Genomic DNA, 13,010 nt, shown 5'->3' with positions numbered 1-13,010 from the left:
AGCTATTCAGGCCAGAGTGGCATTAGTCCTTCAGCTCTCGTTAGTCCACCGGGGACTCTGACAAGTTAAGTCGCCTTGAATACCTAAATTCGATTTTTTGCACTTTTTTTTATGTCGAGGGTTCGAGCGTGGGTGGTGCTAGGGTCTTTTTGCTTTTTGCCTTTTTTTTGAGGGGTTGGAAGATTGGAAGTAGCGTGGCTAAGAAATGGTGTCTCTCAGAACACAACAATGAGATAATGCAAGGCGAGAGGTTCTAAACGTTGGCCGCGGCATTTGGTGGAGCTGACAGCTGCAGAGCTGAAGACTCCCTATGGTCCCGGCGCCTCTCCCCTTAGGGCTTGATACATCTCATACCATTACGCAGACCACGCCCACTTCGTTCAAGGTAAGACCAGCAATCTCGTCGAAGCCCTTACACCTGCTTTGCCCGCTCTTCCATAGCCACGGCCTGATTGATGAAGTCTTTGATCGTCTCCCTAAACGACCGGTACACCACTCCCAACTCCCTCGCCGCCGTGTCCCCATCCAAATCGTGACTATCATCAATCTCCTGCTGCTCTCCTCTCGCCACCCTTTCCTTACCCCAAGGAAACTCCTCTTCGATGATCTCTCTGACTAGCCCGTACGAGAACTTCTCCGGACTCGCAACCGTATACCTCTTGCCGCCTACTTCCGACCTCAATAGCGCTTCGACATGCACAACCGCAAGATCACGCACATCTACCCAGAACGGCACCCGGGCTACAGACAACGCTTTCCCGCTCGCGACCTTCCATAGGTTGGCATTCGATTCGTTTAGCTCAGAGAGCTTGGAGACAGGATGGCAGATTGGTCCAAAGGTCATTGGCGGACAGAGAGTGACGATGTCGAAGTGAGGTTTGCGCTCTTTGACGAAGTTCCAAGCTTCCAGTTCGGCGAACTTCTTGGAACCGCGGTATGCGACGACGGCGCTGGTTTCTTTCGCAGTGGACACTGCGTATGAGAGGGGATTCCAGTCTGAGGCCGTGTAGGTGAAGCGTGGTGGAGCTTTTCGGTTAACATCCATGACCGCGGCGAAGGACGAGGTGATGACTACTCTCTTTACATTGGGGCTGGCGGCCGCTGCTTGCATTACTGCTCTAACGCCTTGGATCGCCGGAAGGATAAGCTCTTTCTCATTGTCTTGGACTGCATAGCTGAATGGACTCGCAACGTGGATTACACCGTCGACTTCCTTGACTGCTTCTTCAAAAGACGCTGCTTCGGAGAAATCGCCGACTTGCACGATGTCTAGATCGGCGCCGTATTGAGGCCGCGCTATCTTCAGAAGCTCGCCCTTCTCGAGGCTTCGGGTGGCCGCTCGGACTTTGCATCCTCTGCGCAGTAGCTCATCGACTACGTGAGCGCCGATGAAACCCGTCGCGCCTGTGACGAGTACATAAGGTGGTGTGGACAACATCCTTGAAGTTGCAATAATAGAATTCGGACTCTCTGGTAGGACTTGAATTGGTCTTGCACGACGACGGTGATAGTATTTAGGTAGTTTCGGGCTGGGGTACGGCAAAGCAAGTCGTCTGAGGTTAGAGGTTAGAGCGAGGGAGATCGACATGCTCTCATACAGGGGTTTAAGCGGCAATTGTGTCCGACCCTGATTGGACGGCGAAAGTCATTGGTGTAGCCCCCGGTCGGGCTCCTGTGAGTACGCATCAAGTTGGGTGTAATACTCGTCGAGAGCGCATTGATGGAGAGCTCCAGGAACTGGGATGCGGCGAATAGAGCCATTGATGCGTTCTGCGACGGACATAGATGGGAAGGGTGGTCAATGAGGATATATGGGAGTCATCCTAGACTCGGGTGCAAGTATACCGACGTGACTAGCGATTGGGGACCTTGCGAAGACCCCAAAATGGTGCAAGTACTCACCTCGTCAGCGCTGGACATAGCTCTCAAACATAGACGACTACAAGTATACGTTCGGAAGGATTCTAGGCACAAAGGGAGGGTCCTGGCTTCCACGTCATCGACTGAGGCTAACTGAATTTAGTGGAGGGACCACGCCTAAGTGTTACATCCTATCGATGTTTTCTCTATCGTACCTCTGTTTTCGACTGACATCAACCTAGCCAACTGAATGAGGATAGCTGCGAAACTCGCTTCCTGTGCAAATGCTTTCCTTCTCATCCCCTCCCGATTTAGAAGGAGCTAGCTAAGGAAAGCTGAGAGGTTGACCGAGAAGAGGACTGCTGCTTGAGATGCAAGTGTAGCTTACTCTGTCCCGACCATAATGCTAAGAGCTCATTGGTGATGCTGAATTGTTGCATTCTATCAATGCGCTAAGCTTCTATTTGCGGCGGTGCAGAAGGGCGTAGTGGCTTCACCAGAAAAGGTAGGTGCTCGGCGTTGAACGGGAAGGAGGAGTGAGGACGGGGGAAGCGGCGATGGGGAGGAGATCTTGGCAGAACTAACGCACGTGCCCACAACGCGTCGGGTGCCCGCAAAGCTGCACGTCGGCGCCCGCAGAAACAACATCATCCACGATTGTCGCGCCACCACTGCGCGTCCACACCCACTGCTCCACCCAATACAGCATCGCGCAACTGACACGAGTACGGTGGTCGTGATGTCAGAAGCCGCCGACATCACATCTTCAGCGCCGCGGCGCAGATCTGGACGCGTAACCAAAAAGCCAGAGCAATTCCACCCCGAAACCAGCCCGGCCGGCAGCGCAAAGCGGAAACGGAGCGAGGAGAACGACACTGATACCGAGCGCGATGAGCCCACCTCCGAGGACGAACCGTCGCAAAGCAGCGAGGGCGAGCCTGATGAGGAGGAATTGAGGGAGCGGCGTCGAACCAAGAAGCGTGCTCCTGCCGCCAAAAAGCCTCCGCAGAAGAAACCTAAGACCAATGGCGAGATTGTTGGCCTTGCGATTCGACCCGCGACGAACGCGCCGAAGAAGCCCAAGAAACCGCGGAAAGCGCCTATTCGCAAGAGCGCCATCGTCGAGGACGCTGATGGGGGGCTGTATGGTAAGTTCAGCGTAGGCCGTTAGTGGATTGGGATAATAGCTAACTATGCTGCAGCTGAAATCTTTGGAGGCGGAAACAGACCGGAGGATGTCGCGGCGGAATGGGTTTCCAGATTCCACGAGCATGAAGCGAAGGCCGTGGCCGAACTTGTCAACCTTGTCATTCGGGCTTCTGGATGTCATCTTCAGATCGATGAAGACGATATCGGCGACCCGGATAATTGCCCAAATAGGCTGGCAGAGATCCAAGATGAATACGCCGGTGTAGGTGTTGACTGCAAACCCCCCCTCTCTCTCTGCGCGCGCTGACACCGAATAGGAGCAAGTCACCGACTATCCCCTCGAGGGGAAATCGCGAGGCGCTGTCGCCTTCAGGAACGCGCTGCACGGCTTCTTCGTTGTCCTTATACAGACTATTGCACGGACGGGGCTTATGTACGAGAACAACCAGCTCATCGAGAACATACAGGTGTGGATCTGCACCATGTCCTCTGCGACAAATCGCCCGTTCCGACACACAAGCACTGTGGCCGCATTGGCCGTCACCACGGGGCTGGCGCAAGTTGCAAGCGACCTGGCGGAGAACGCGGCCAGGATGATGCGCCAGAAAGAGACGGAGGCTAAGAAGTCGCGCGCGAATAAGTCGCGTATCTCGACAATTGACAAGGAAGTCGCGGAACTGAATCAGAAACTGGAGCACGTGGATGCGCTTATTACCGACTGGTTCGACACTGTCTACGTACACCGGTACCGCGACGTGATGGGCGTGATCAGGGTTGAGTGCTGTGACGCCATCTCTGAGTGGATTATGACATATCCCGACAAATTCTTCGACGGAACACACCTCCGCTATCTAGGCTGGATTCTCTCGGATACGAGCCACGAGACGCGCGCAGAAGTGTTGAAGCAGCTTTCGAAGCTCTTCCGCGACAAGGACAAACTTGCCGGGCTGAAGACTTTCACGGAGCGCTTCCGACCCCGCATCGTCGAAATGGCCACACGAGACGCCCAAACCAACATACGGGCTGCCGCGGTGGAGCTGCTGGATATTCTGCGAGAAGCTGGCTTTTTGGAGCCTGACGACATCGACACTGTAGGAAAACTCATTTTCGACTCTGAACCGAAGGTCCGCAAATCGGTTGTGGGCTTCTTCGCGGAGAACGTCAGCGCCGCCTACGACCTCATAATAGACGACATGGGAGGCCAAGAGGCTCTGGATGAGGCACTCGCTCCTCCAGACGACGACGAAGAATATGAAAATCCTAGACTGGAATGGCTCAAGATGAAATGCCTCGTTCAGCAGCTGCTAGCATACGACGAAGATACGGGACTACCTTCGCAGATCGAGCGCATCACCCCTTATGGCGCAGAGCTCGGCCTGGTAGCGGCTGGAGTTGAGTCGCGTTTCTCGCTCGCTGCTCAAGCATTATACAACACCATTCCTGAGGTCAGGTCTTGGGAAGTGTTAGCGGGCTATTTGTTGTACGACCATTCGCAAACTTCCACAAATGCCGCGGGCGAGGACGCTGAGATGATGCTCCGACAAAATTGCAAGCTTGAGGAGAACGAAGAGACAGCGCTCCTCGACGTCCTCAATGCTACCGTAAGGATGCGGCTACAGCATCTAGCCGAGGCACAGAAAGACAAGAAGAAAACGAAAGCGCAACGCGAAGCACTGAAGGTGGAACAAGAAGATACTGCTAAGAGGCTCACGGTTTTAATCCCTCAACTGCTCAAGAAGTTCGGCGCCCTGCCAGAAGCCGCTGCCTTGTGCCTCAGGCTCGAGCGAGAGCTCAATCTTGATGTTTTTCAAGAGCTGCGCCAAAACACATCACTAACAGCGTTGCTGGATGATATCAACAAGCAATTTCTTACTCACCACAACGAACGCGTCCTCAGCGAAGCGATTGGGTCCATACTACACGCCCAGGGCAATGACGAACTTAAGGAGCTAGTTGGAATCAAGATCCAGGCACTGTGGGACGACTTGAGCGGCACTTTCGATGCGCTTCGCCGCGGCAGAGATTTCTCAGTTCGCGGAAACATCGAGCAGAACATCCTAGCGGGCGTGTCCAACATCGTCCTGAAAATGTCAGAGCTAGCCAAAGCCGCGGAACCCACCGTTCTGGACCAGATTGCCGCACCAACCAAGTCGAGGAAGCAAAAGGATGCAGCGCTTACAACACCGCCGATCTCGTCATTGCTTCGAATCTTAGACCGGGGAGTACCAAGCGCGGATACTGACGCCGAAACGGACGAGGCGGAAGACGCACTTGTGCGGCATACCATGTCTTTGATGCTACTCTACTTCCTATGGAAGTGCAGACACTTTTCAACAAGCATCGAGGCAGGCACGCGAATCGTCGACAATCACCTTACGGCTGTTGCGGAACGGAGAGATGCGTGTGTCATGGCACTGATGCGAATCATGGAGAGCAGGAAGGGCGCTGATGAGCTGAGGGTTGAAGCAGCGAACTTGCTGCTTGATGTGTACACCATGTTCCGCGCTCTCAAGGCTATGAAGGCGAAGACGAGCAAAGCCTCAAAGCGGCCGAATGGGCGCGCCGTCGACGAGTCGAACGACGACTGGGAGGCACTCTGCCAAGACATCGATGAGCCTACATCTAAGCTCCTTGCTCAAATCCTCACCGCCTTGGAGAACAACCTGGCGAAGCGCACCCGCAAGCGTCTGGAAGAACCCGACGTGGATGACGATCCCATCGACCCGGATGAGGAGCCGGAAAGCAGCGGCGACGAAGGCGACGACGACGAATCAAGTCAGAAGCAGGTGCGCGCACTGTTGGCTGAAGAGCGACTCTGCACGTTCGGTAGCCGCCTCGTGCAGGGCGTCCAAGCGGGCACGCTTGATTCTGACGGCAAGAACGATGTTCGGAAGCGCTTGGAGAGGAACAAGACGAAGTTGACACACACTTGGAAAGAGGTGGTCGGCCATCTAGACATCAATAAGTTCGCCAAGGGCAAAGGTGGGAAGAAGGCCCAGCCTATCAAAGAGACCGCGAAACCGACTAAGAGCAAGGAGATTGTCATCGAGGATGAGGAGGAGGAAGAACAGGAGCAAGAGGAACAGAGAGATCAGGATGAGGAGATGGCGGAGGCTGAACTGCAGGTCAACGGCGAAGAGGCTGGCGCGGCTGAGGAGAACGGGGCCGCGCTAGAGTCGCTGGAGCACGAGAGCGTGCTGGGCGATTGAGCATCGCCTCGGCGATATCTTGTTGATTCTTTATTTCATGCACATGGTTCGCTATAGGGAATTTACGAGACTTGCGGCGGTTATACCTTTCTGTGGTCTGGGACCATCTGGCGTTTTCATGATGACGGTATTATGGCGACAGGCCTTCCCAAGACGGGCAAGGAACGCACTGGATAGTGAGGATTTCTTAGATTCCTACGTAGGTAGTACGATACGCTTCCTGGCCGCGGGTGTATGTGGGCAATGTAATGGCTATAGTTCGTGCTTCTTTTCCCGGCTACAAGCGCTTTCCGCTGTTTGACTCAGACCTCCCAGGCACTCACGTCATTCTGAACACCATACCTAGCCACGCGGTATAAACGACGTTAAGGGCCCGTGATGCCAAGACCGTATCGCCGAATAAGTCCGTTGACAGGTCGAACAGATGCACGCGAAAAGTCTCGCAACAGCCGTGGTGGCGACCGACGGGATAGTGACTAGTTGAACGAGCTGATGCTCTTCCCTTCTACCACATCTGCGAAAGAGAGACTTACAGCACCCGCATTCCGATTGCTTGCTCTTTATCGATAGCGTCGACGTGTAGCCGCGCCTAAATCGGCTCGCACTAGTCGCGTCATCCTGGACCTCCGCCCATCGCTGCAGCTTCAGCATTCAACACACCCCAGCCTCCCCTCCAATGTCCTCGAATTCGGGCGACAGGAAACGGAAGCATTCGGGCAAGACCATCAAGGAACTCTTCACCACCCAGCAGAAGCCGAACACGTCCGCCACAGCGCCCATCTCGCCGTCGAGCAAGCGTGCGAAGCTTGATAGCTCCAACAACGGGTCTGCCGAGGCCGCTCCCTCTCCGCCTGCAACCGCCGCAATGAGCGCCGCAAACATGTATCACTTTCCCAGCAAAAGGGCGGATATACCGAATAATGCGGAGATTGTGGACATAAGCTCGAGTCCGGACGCCAGCCCCGCGAAGCCTAACGGGCAGCGGAACGGCATGCGCAAGACGGCGCCGAATATGCATGCGAATGCCGGGCCGAAGAAGCTGCTGGTGAAGAATTTTAGGCCTACGAGGAAAGTTGATCCAAAGGTGTTTCTCGACCAGACGTGGCAGAAGGTGGATGCCGCGCTGGAGACCATCTTTCGACAAGGCGAGATCAACTTTAGCCTTGAGGAGCTGTATCGCGGCGTGGAGAACCTGTGTCGGCAGGGGCTGGCGCAGGATGCGAGGGATAGGCTGGTGACGAAGTGTAAGGGATATGTGGGGGGGACGCTGAAGGAGAAGGTCAAGGAGGCGTTGGGTAGGAAGAATGTTGAGGTTCTGAGGGCTACCCTGCAAGCTTGGACTACATGGAACGACCAGATGGTAAGCCCTATATGACAGCAGCGACCGGTGTTCCACAAGGCTGACAATGTTAGAAATACGTCGACTGGATCTTCTGCTACCTCGACCGCGCGTTTCTACTCCCGAGACAAGAGTCGCTCCACGACATCGCCGTCGACCTTTTCCGCTCCATCGTATTCGAACATCCGAAGCTCAATCATCGCATCGTCGATGGCGCCTGCGATCTGATAGCTGTCGACCGAGCAGGCGAGGATCTAGATCGGGAAATGTTCTCCAAGGTGATCAAGATGTTCCACGAGATGCAGGTTTACACAAAACATTTCGAGCCGCGCATGCTAGAGCTCAGTCAGACGTACGTCAAAGAGTGGTCAGACGCCGCTAGCGCGGAGCAGACGTTGCCCCGATACGTCAAGAGCGCGCTGGAGCTCATGAAGAAAGAAATGGCGAGAGTGGAGATCTTCAGGTTGGACGGTTCGACTCGACGGGATCTGCTTACGCTACTAGAGGACCACCTCATCTCACGAAAAGAGTCGAGATTAAGTAGGCAACAACTCCCTATTGTTCTAAGCACAGTACTAACACGCTCTGTAGCTAACCAGGACGAACTCGCCGAACTCCTTGAAGATAATGCCGTTGAAGATCTAGAACTTTTATACACTCTGTTTGAGCGCCGCAAACTTGGTGCCAACCTTCGAACAGCATTCATGAAGTGGATAGACGACACCGGCACCGCCATCGTTTTCGACGAGAAAGAGCAGGATAGCATGGTTATCAAGCTGCTATGCCTCAAACGCCAGCTCGATACGATTTGGAAGTTCTCCTTCCACCGCAACTCAGATTTAGGCCACGGTCTACGTGAAGCTTTTGAGGGGTTCATGAACAAGACCAAGAAATCTAGTACGACCTGGAACACAGACAACTCGAAGCCCGGCGAGATGATCGCCAAGTATGTGGATATGCTATTAAGAGGGGGTGCTAAGGCCATCCCGGCGCAGCTAACTCGCAAGGCCGACAAACCGGCTATGCCAGACGCTGAGGAGGATAATGAAGATGTGGTGTTTGACGAGGACACGGAAGTCAACAACCAGCTCGATCAGGTCCTCGATCTCTTCCGATTCGTTCATGGGAAGGCGGTGTTCGAAGCTTTCTACAAGAAGGATCTTGCCCGTCGGTTGCTTATGGGCAGGAGCGCCAGCGCTGATGCGGAGAGGAGTATGCTGGCGCGACTGAAGACTGGTAAGAATTCTCTACCCTCATTACAATGATCTGTACGAGTCACTAACGTCGTAATAGAGTGCGGTGCCGGCTTTACCGCCAACCTAGAACAGATGTTCAAGGACATCGAGCTGTCTCGCGAGGAAATGGCGTCCTACAAGATGATATGCGAAGAGCGGAATGAGAAGCACGCTATCGCTATTAACGTCAACATTCTTTCTGCCTCATCATGGCCGACATATCCTACCGTGCCCGTTGTCATACCACCGGAGATCAAGAACGAGATCGACAAATTCGAGAGACACTACAAGGCGAAGCACTCCGGTCGCAAACTAGACTGGAAGCATGCGCTCGCCCACTGTCAAGTCAAAGCCAAGTTTCCAAGAGGTAATAAGGAGCTAGTAGTGTCTTCCTTCCAGGCCATCGTTCTTCTACTCTTCAATGGGTTGAAGGAGGATGAGCACATTGACTACAACTATTTGAAGGAAGCCACTGGCCTACGTAAGTACCCCCGACAGTCTCAACAGAGTTATCGCTAACTAAACACAGCACCTGCTGAACTAAACCGTACCCTCCAATCCCTCGCCTGCGCCAAACTTCGGCCCCTGACCAAACACCCCAAGGGCCGGGATATCAACCCAACCGACACATTCACCCTCAACGCGCACTTCACCGATCCAAAATATCGCATTAAAATCAACACGGTCCAGCTCAAAGAGACCCCCGCCGAGAATAAAGAAACACACGAGCGCGTCGCTGCCGACCGCAACTACGAGACCCAGGCTGCTATTGTGCGGATTCTCAAGGCGAGGAAAAGGATTGCGCATTCGGAGCTTGTCGCCGAGACAATTAAGGTTACGCGGAGTAGGGGGACGCTGGATGTCGCAGGCATTAAGAGGAATATTGATCGTTTGATTGAGAAGGAGTTTTTGGAGAGGGAGGACGATGGGAGCTACAGTTATATTGCGTAGAAGGTGTGGGTGGGGCGGGTAGGAAAGGGGAAGCAGAGGCAAGAAGAGAGCGTAGCACGGTGTGAATTTGCATACGGATGGCCTACCTGGATAGTATATCAAGGGTAGTCTTGGATGTTGCAGTGCAAATATTATGAAACATGATAGACCGAACGCCTCACAAATCTTCAAATCCGCAACAAATGCGGACAACTGCTGGAAGAATCAGTGGAGGGTATACTGCACGGACCAGTCGTTCTCCGGACGAAATTCGCACGTGCTAGCGTGCACTTGCCCCGCCACCGCCACGTTGTGGCACCGTGCAACCGCGAAGCTTCGAGATTCATACGTCAACAGCTGCCTGCCCGCTGTTCACATAAGACCGCGCCTTCGCTCCCTACCAGACGTTATTCCCTCGAACCAGCGAGCGATCTGTAGCGAGCACTTCTAGAGCAATCCTTCTGCACGTTAAAGCGCATACCGAATGCCTCGATAGCACCAACTCTACAACCCCGAAACTTCTCCAAAATGGATGTCCAGCTCTACGTGTACGACCTCTCCCAGGTAAGCTCCTCCGTCACCTACTCCTGCTTCTTACGCTGACACCTAGTAGGGTCTTGCACGTTCCCTCTCCCAGCAATTCCTCGGAACCCACATCGACGCCGTATACCACACCTCCATCGTCCTCGACAACATAGAATACTACTTCGGCGCGGGAGTTCAGACATGTCGCGCAGGCGCCACCCACCATGGCAAGCCCATGGAGGTCATAACCCTCGGCCAAACCGCGCTCCCGCTTGAAATCATCCTGGAATATCTGGACAGTCTGAAGGGCGTGTACTCTGCTGAGAGTTACGACCTCTTCCTGCACAATTGCAATAATTTCTCGAATGATTTTGCCATGTTTTTGGTGGGAAAGGGCATCCCGGAACATATTACGAGTCTGCCGCAGACGGTGCTGGATACGCCGTTTGGGCAGATGCTCAAGCCGCAGATTGATGCTATGATGAGGCCGATTACGCAGGCGCCGACGCCGCAGAGGGTGCCGCCTGTTCCTTCGGCTGCGATGAACGGAGTGCCGGCTAAGCCGGTGCCTCTGTCGGCGGAAGAGGCGGTACTGGCACAGGCTACTGGGAAGGTGAATAATGTCACCGCGCTCCGGGATGTGGATCGGCTCCTGGGCCTGGCAAAGGATCGCTGCGCCATTATTTTCTTCACAAGCTCGACGTGCGCGCCGTGCAAGCTGGTATATCAACCCTTCGACGACTTAGCTGCTGAGGCGGGCAACAAATGCGTCTTCCTAAAAATCGACTTCAGCTACGCGGAGCGCTCGATTGGCGTACGGTTCCCCCATGTGCGCGCAACGCCGACATTTATTACTTTCCTGCGCGGCCAGCAGCGAGACGAGTGGAGCGGCGCGGATGCACGGCTGCTGAGAACTAATGTCGAGATGCTATTGAACGAGGCGTTTCCCGCGCACCCGCACCTCTCAAAGAGCGTGCCCACGCTGCTACGCCAGAGTCAGCGCCCAATCACCTACACCAAAGTACCGCCGCTCGAAAAAGTCGTCGCCAAAATGGGAGACGTGGGCAAAGACCCCGCAGTCTCCTCCATCGTCTCCTTCATCGACGCCCGCGAGCGTTTCGGCGCCAGGGAAGCGCCGCTCACCAAACTCCCCCAATTCGCAGACTTCTTGCGCAGAAGCACGGCCACGCTGCCGCCGGATCTGCTCTTCACGAGCTTCGATCTGCTGCGCGTCACGCTCACAGACGTCCGCGTAGCGGGGTTCTTCGCCGAAGAACACGCTGGCGCGACGGGGACGCCGGCTACAGTCGCGCACTTGCTGAAGCATGTGGAAGGGCTTGGGGATAAAGCGCCGTATGCGCTCAGGCTGACGACGCTGCATCTAGCATGCAATCTCTTCACCTCGCCGCTATTCATCCCGCACTTGCTCTCCCCGCCGCTCTCCGCATGCCTGATATCCATTCTCACCAACGCGCTGCTGGACGATAAACACAGCGCGCTCAAAGCCTCGGCTCTGTCCCTCGCTATGAATCTCGCGTCTGCAAACCACAAGGTCCGCATGCGGAAGCATAGCGCTAATCCTTCGCCCGCTTCCTCCTCCTCCCATCAGGAAGAGCTGGGTGAGGAAGAGCAGGTCGAGCTGCTGGCTAGCTTGCTGGAGATCCTGGGCATTGAGGAGCAGTGGGGCGATGTTAAGAAGATGACGCTTATTTCTACGGGGTGGCTGGTGTATTGTGCGGATTTGGAGGGCGAGGCGTGCCAGCTGTGGAGGGGGATGGATGCCGCGGGCACGGTGGGGAAGATTGAGGCGAGGAAGGTGGAGGAGAGGCTGCTTGTGAAGGAGGTGATGAGTTTGCTCGAGGTGTAGGCGAGAGTGGGTTTGAGAAATGGCGTTTCCTACGGAGGTGTGGGGTGAGTAGGGATGTGACTGTGTGGCTAGAGAAGTGCCTGGATGGCGGTTACTGCTTACCCCGGTTATACTTTAGACTTGATAGATGGTAAAAGTATAGTGCCTATACTGTGTTGCTCGCAGAGCATGTATTGTGCAATGGTGCGGACCTCTCTCTACAACGTAGCTCCCCACGTAAAACCTAACTCAATAGATGGTAAAATAGGGATGGGACAGTGTTAGGGGGCATATTCTCAAGATTTTCTTATGCTGCTAGGTATGCTATCATGTGCCGCGCTTTACCGTCTAAATCGTCATCTAAACATTTCCTTCCTCTGTCCTTCCCTTCGTTATCCGCCATTACTCACACAACCAGTCGTAAGCGCTGCCGACTCATGCCCTCTCGCCGTAGCTCTATAATACCCTGTTCTCTTCTCTTGATATTAGCGTCTTTTAAGTTCTTTTATGCGTAGGCGTAGTTAGTGTAATCTCTAAGTTAGTAACTTAAAATAAGAAAAATCAATCAATTAATCAATCACGACTCTGGCACGTCTCGTACTCGAACCCTCAACATGAAAAAAATTGGCCAAAAAGAAAGCCAGGTACGGATACAAGCGACTTAATTGTCAAATTACCCTTAGGGGCTAACTAGATCTCACTGAAGAGATCTAGGCTTTAGTATCTGGGATTCTTTGTAGGTGATTGAGGGACTTAGTTGTCAAAGATGGCCGACCATCTAACATACGCTTAGCGTAAGCCTCGCACAACTGTGAGCTGCTGTTTGTTAGTGATTGAAGTGTGTTTTTAAATAATATATATACCCATAATAAATGTAGGTGAGAGAACTTTTTGTGGGGGCGAGGCAGCAGATAAGT

At 54.0% G+C, this 13,010-nt stretch overlaps 4 protein-coding genes across 4 annotated transcripts; 3 read left to right on the top strand and 1 right to left on the bottom strand.

Moving 5' to 3' along the window:
- Nucleotides 1–304: 304 nt before the first annotated feature.
- On the bottom strand, nt 305–1,072 carry BU26DRAFT_516972 (uncharacterized protein). Its single transcript, XM_033828457.1, has one exon. The coding sequence runs from the start codon at nt 1,043–1,045 to the stop codon at nt 413–415; it is 633 nt and encodes a 210-aa protein (XP_033687311.1). The 5' UTR covers nt 1,046–1,072; the 3' UTR covers nt 305–412.
- Nucleotides 1,073–2,518: 1,446 nt separating this feature from the next.
- BU26DRAFT_516971 (STAG-domain-containing protein) lies at nt 2,519–6,482 on the top strand. Its single transcript, XM_033828456.1, has 3 exons — nt 2,519–3,008; nt 3,063–3,271; nt 3,327–6,482. The coding sequence occupies exons 1-3, from the start codon at nt 2,600–2,602 to the stop codon at nt 6,216–6,218; spliced, it is 3,510 nt and encodes a 1,169-aa protein (XP_033687310.1). The 5' UTR covers nt 2,519–2,599; the 3' UTR covers nt 6,219–6,482.
- A 109-nt stretch (nt 6,483–6,591) lies between these two features.
- BU26DRAFT_479914 (Cullin-domain-containing protein) lies at nt 6,592–9,866 on the top strand. Its single transcript, XM_033825680.1, has 5 exons — nt 6,592–7,578; nt 7,632–8,097; nt 8,149–8,793; nt 8,851–9,273; nt 9,322–9,866. The coding sequence occupies exons 1-5, from the start codon at nt 6,895–6,897 to the stop codon at nt 9,741–9,743; spliced, it is 2,640 nt and encodes an 879-aa protein (XP_033687309.1). The 5' UTR covers nt 6,592–6,894; the 3' UTR covers nt 9,744–9,866.
- Nucleotides 9,867–10,056: 190 nt separating this feature from the next.
- Nucleotides 10,057–12,267, top strand: BU26DRAFT_452532 (DUF862-domain-containing protein). Its single transcript, XM_033824802.1, has 2 exons — nt 10,057–10,286; nt 10,336–12,267. The coding sequence occupies exons 1-2, from the start codon at nt 10,251–10,253 to the stop codon at nt 12,112–12,114; spliced, it is 1,815 nt and encodes a 604-aa protein (XP_033687308.1). The 5' UTR covers nt 10,057–10,250; the 3' UTR covers nt 12,115–12,267.
- Nucleotides 12,268–13,010: the final 743 nt, after the last annotated feature.

The sequence above is a fragment of the Trematosphaeria pertusa genome, assembly GCF_010094035.1.
Source record: "Trematosphaeria pertusa strain CBS 122368 unplaced genomic scaffold BU26scaffold_4, whole genome shotgun sequence".
Lineage (NCBI taxonomy): Eukaryota > Fungi > Ascomycota > Dothideomycetes > Pleosporales > Trematosphaeriaceae > Trematosphaeria > Trematosphaeria pertusa.
Note: the sequence above shows the minus strand (reverse complement) of the source record. Positions and strands in the feature narration are given on the sequence as shown.

Excerpts from the sequence above, each read along its gene's own strand:
- BU26DRAFT_516971 (XM_033828456.1), top strand. The coding sequence starts at position 2,600 with ATGTCAGAAGCCGCCGACATCACATCTTCAGCGCCGCGGCGCAGATCT. Across the intron at positions 3,009-3,062 it reads CGCTGATGGGGGGCTGTATG|CTGAAATCTTTGGAGGCGGA; the intron begins GTAAGTTCAGCG and ends ACTATGCTGCAG. Across the intron at positions 3,272-3,326 it reads TCCAAGATGAATACGCCGGT|GAGCAAGTCACCGACTATCC; the intron begins GTAGGTGTTGAC and ends GACACCGAATAG.
- BU26DRAFT_452532 (XM_033824802.1), top strand. The coding sequence starts at position 10,251 with ATGGATGTCCAGCTCTACGTGTACGACCTCTCCCAG. Across the intron at positions 10,287-10,335 it reads ACGTGTACGACCTCTCCCAG|GGTCTTGCACGTTCCCTCTC; the intron begins GTAAGCTCCTCC and ends GACACCTAGTAG.
- BU26DRAFT_479914 (XM_033825680.1), top strand. The coding sequence starts at position 6,895 with ATGTCCTCGAATTCGGGCGACAGGAAACGGAAGCATTCGGGCAAGACC. Across the intron at positions 8,794-8,850 it reads GCTGGCGCGACTGAAGACTG|AGTGCGGTGCCGGCTTTACC; the intron begins GTAAGAATTCTC and ends ACGTCGTAATAG. Across the intron at positions 9,274-9,321 it reads GAAGGAAGCCACTGGCCTAC|CACCTGCTGAACTAAACCGT; the intron begins GTAAGTACCCCC and ends AACTAAACACAG.
- BU26DRAFT_516972 (XM_033828457.1), bottom strand. The coding sequence starts at position 1,045 with ATGGATGTTAACCGAAAAGCTCCACCACGCTTCACCTACACGGCCTCA.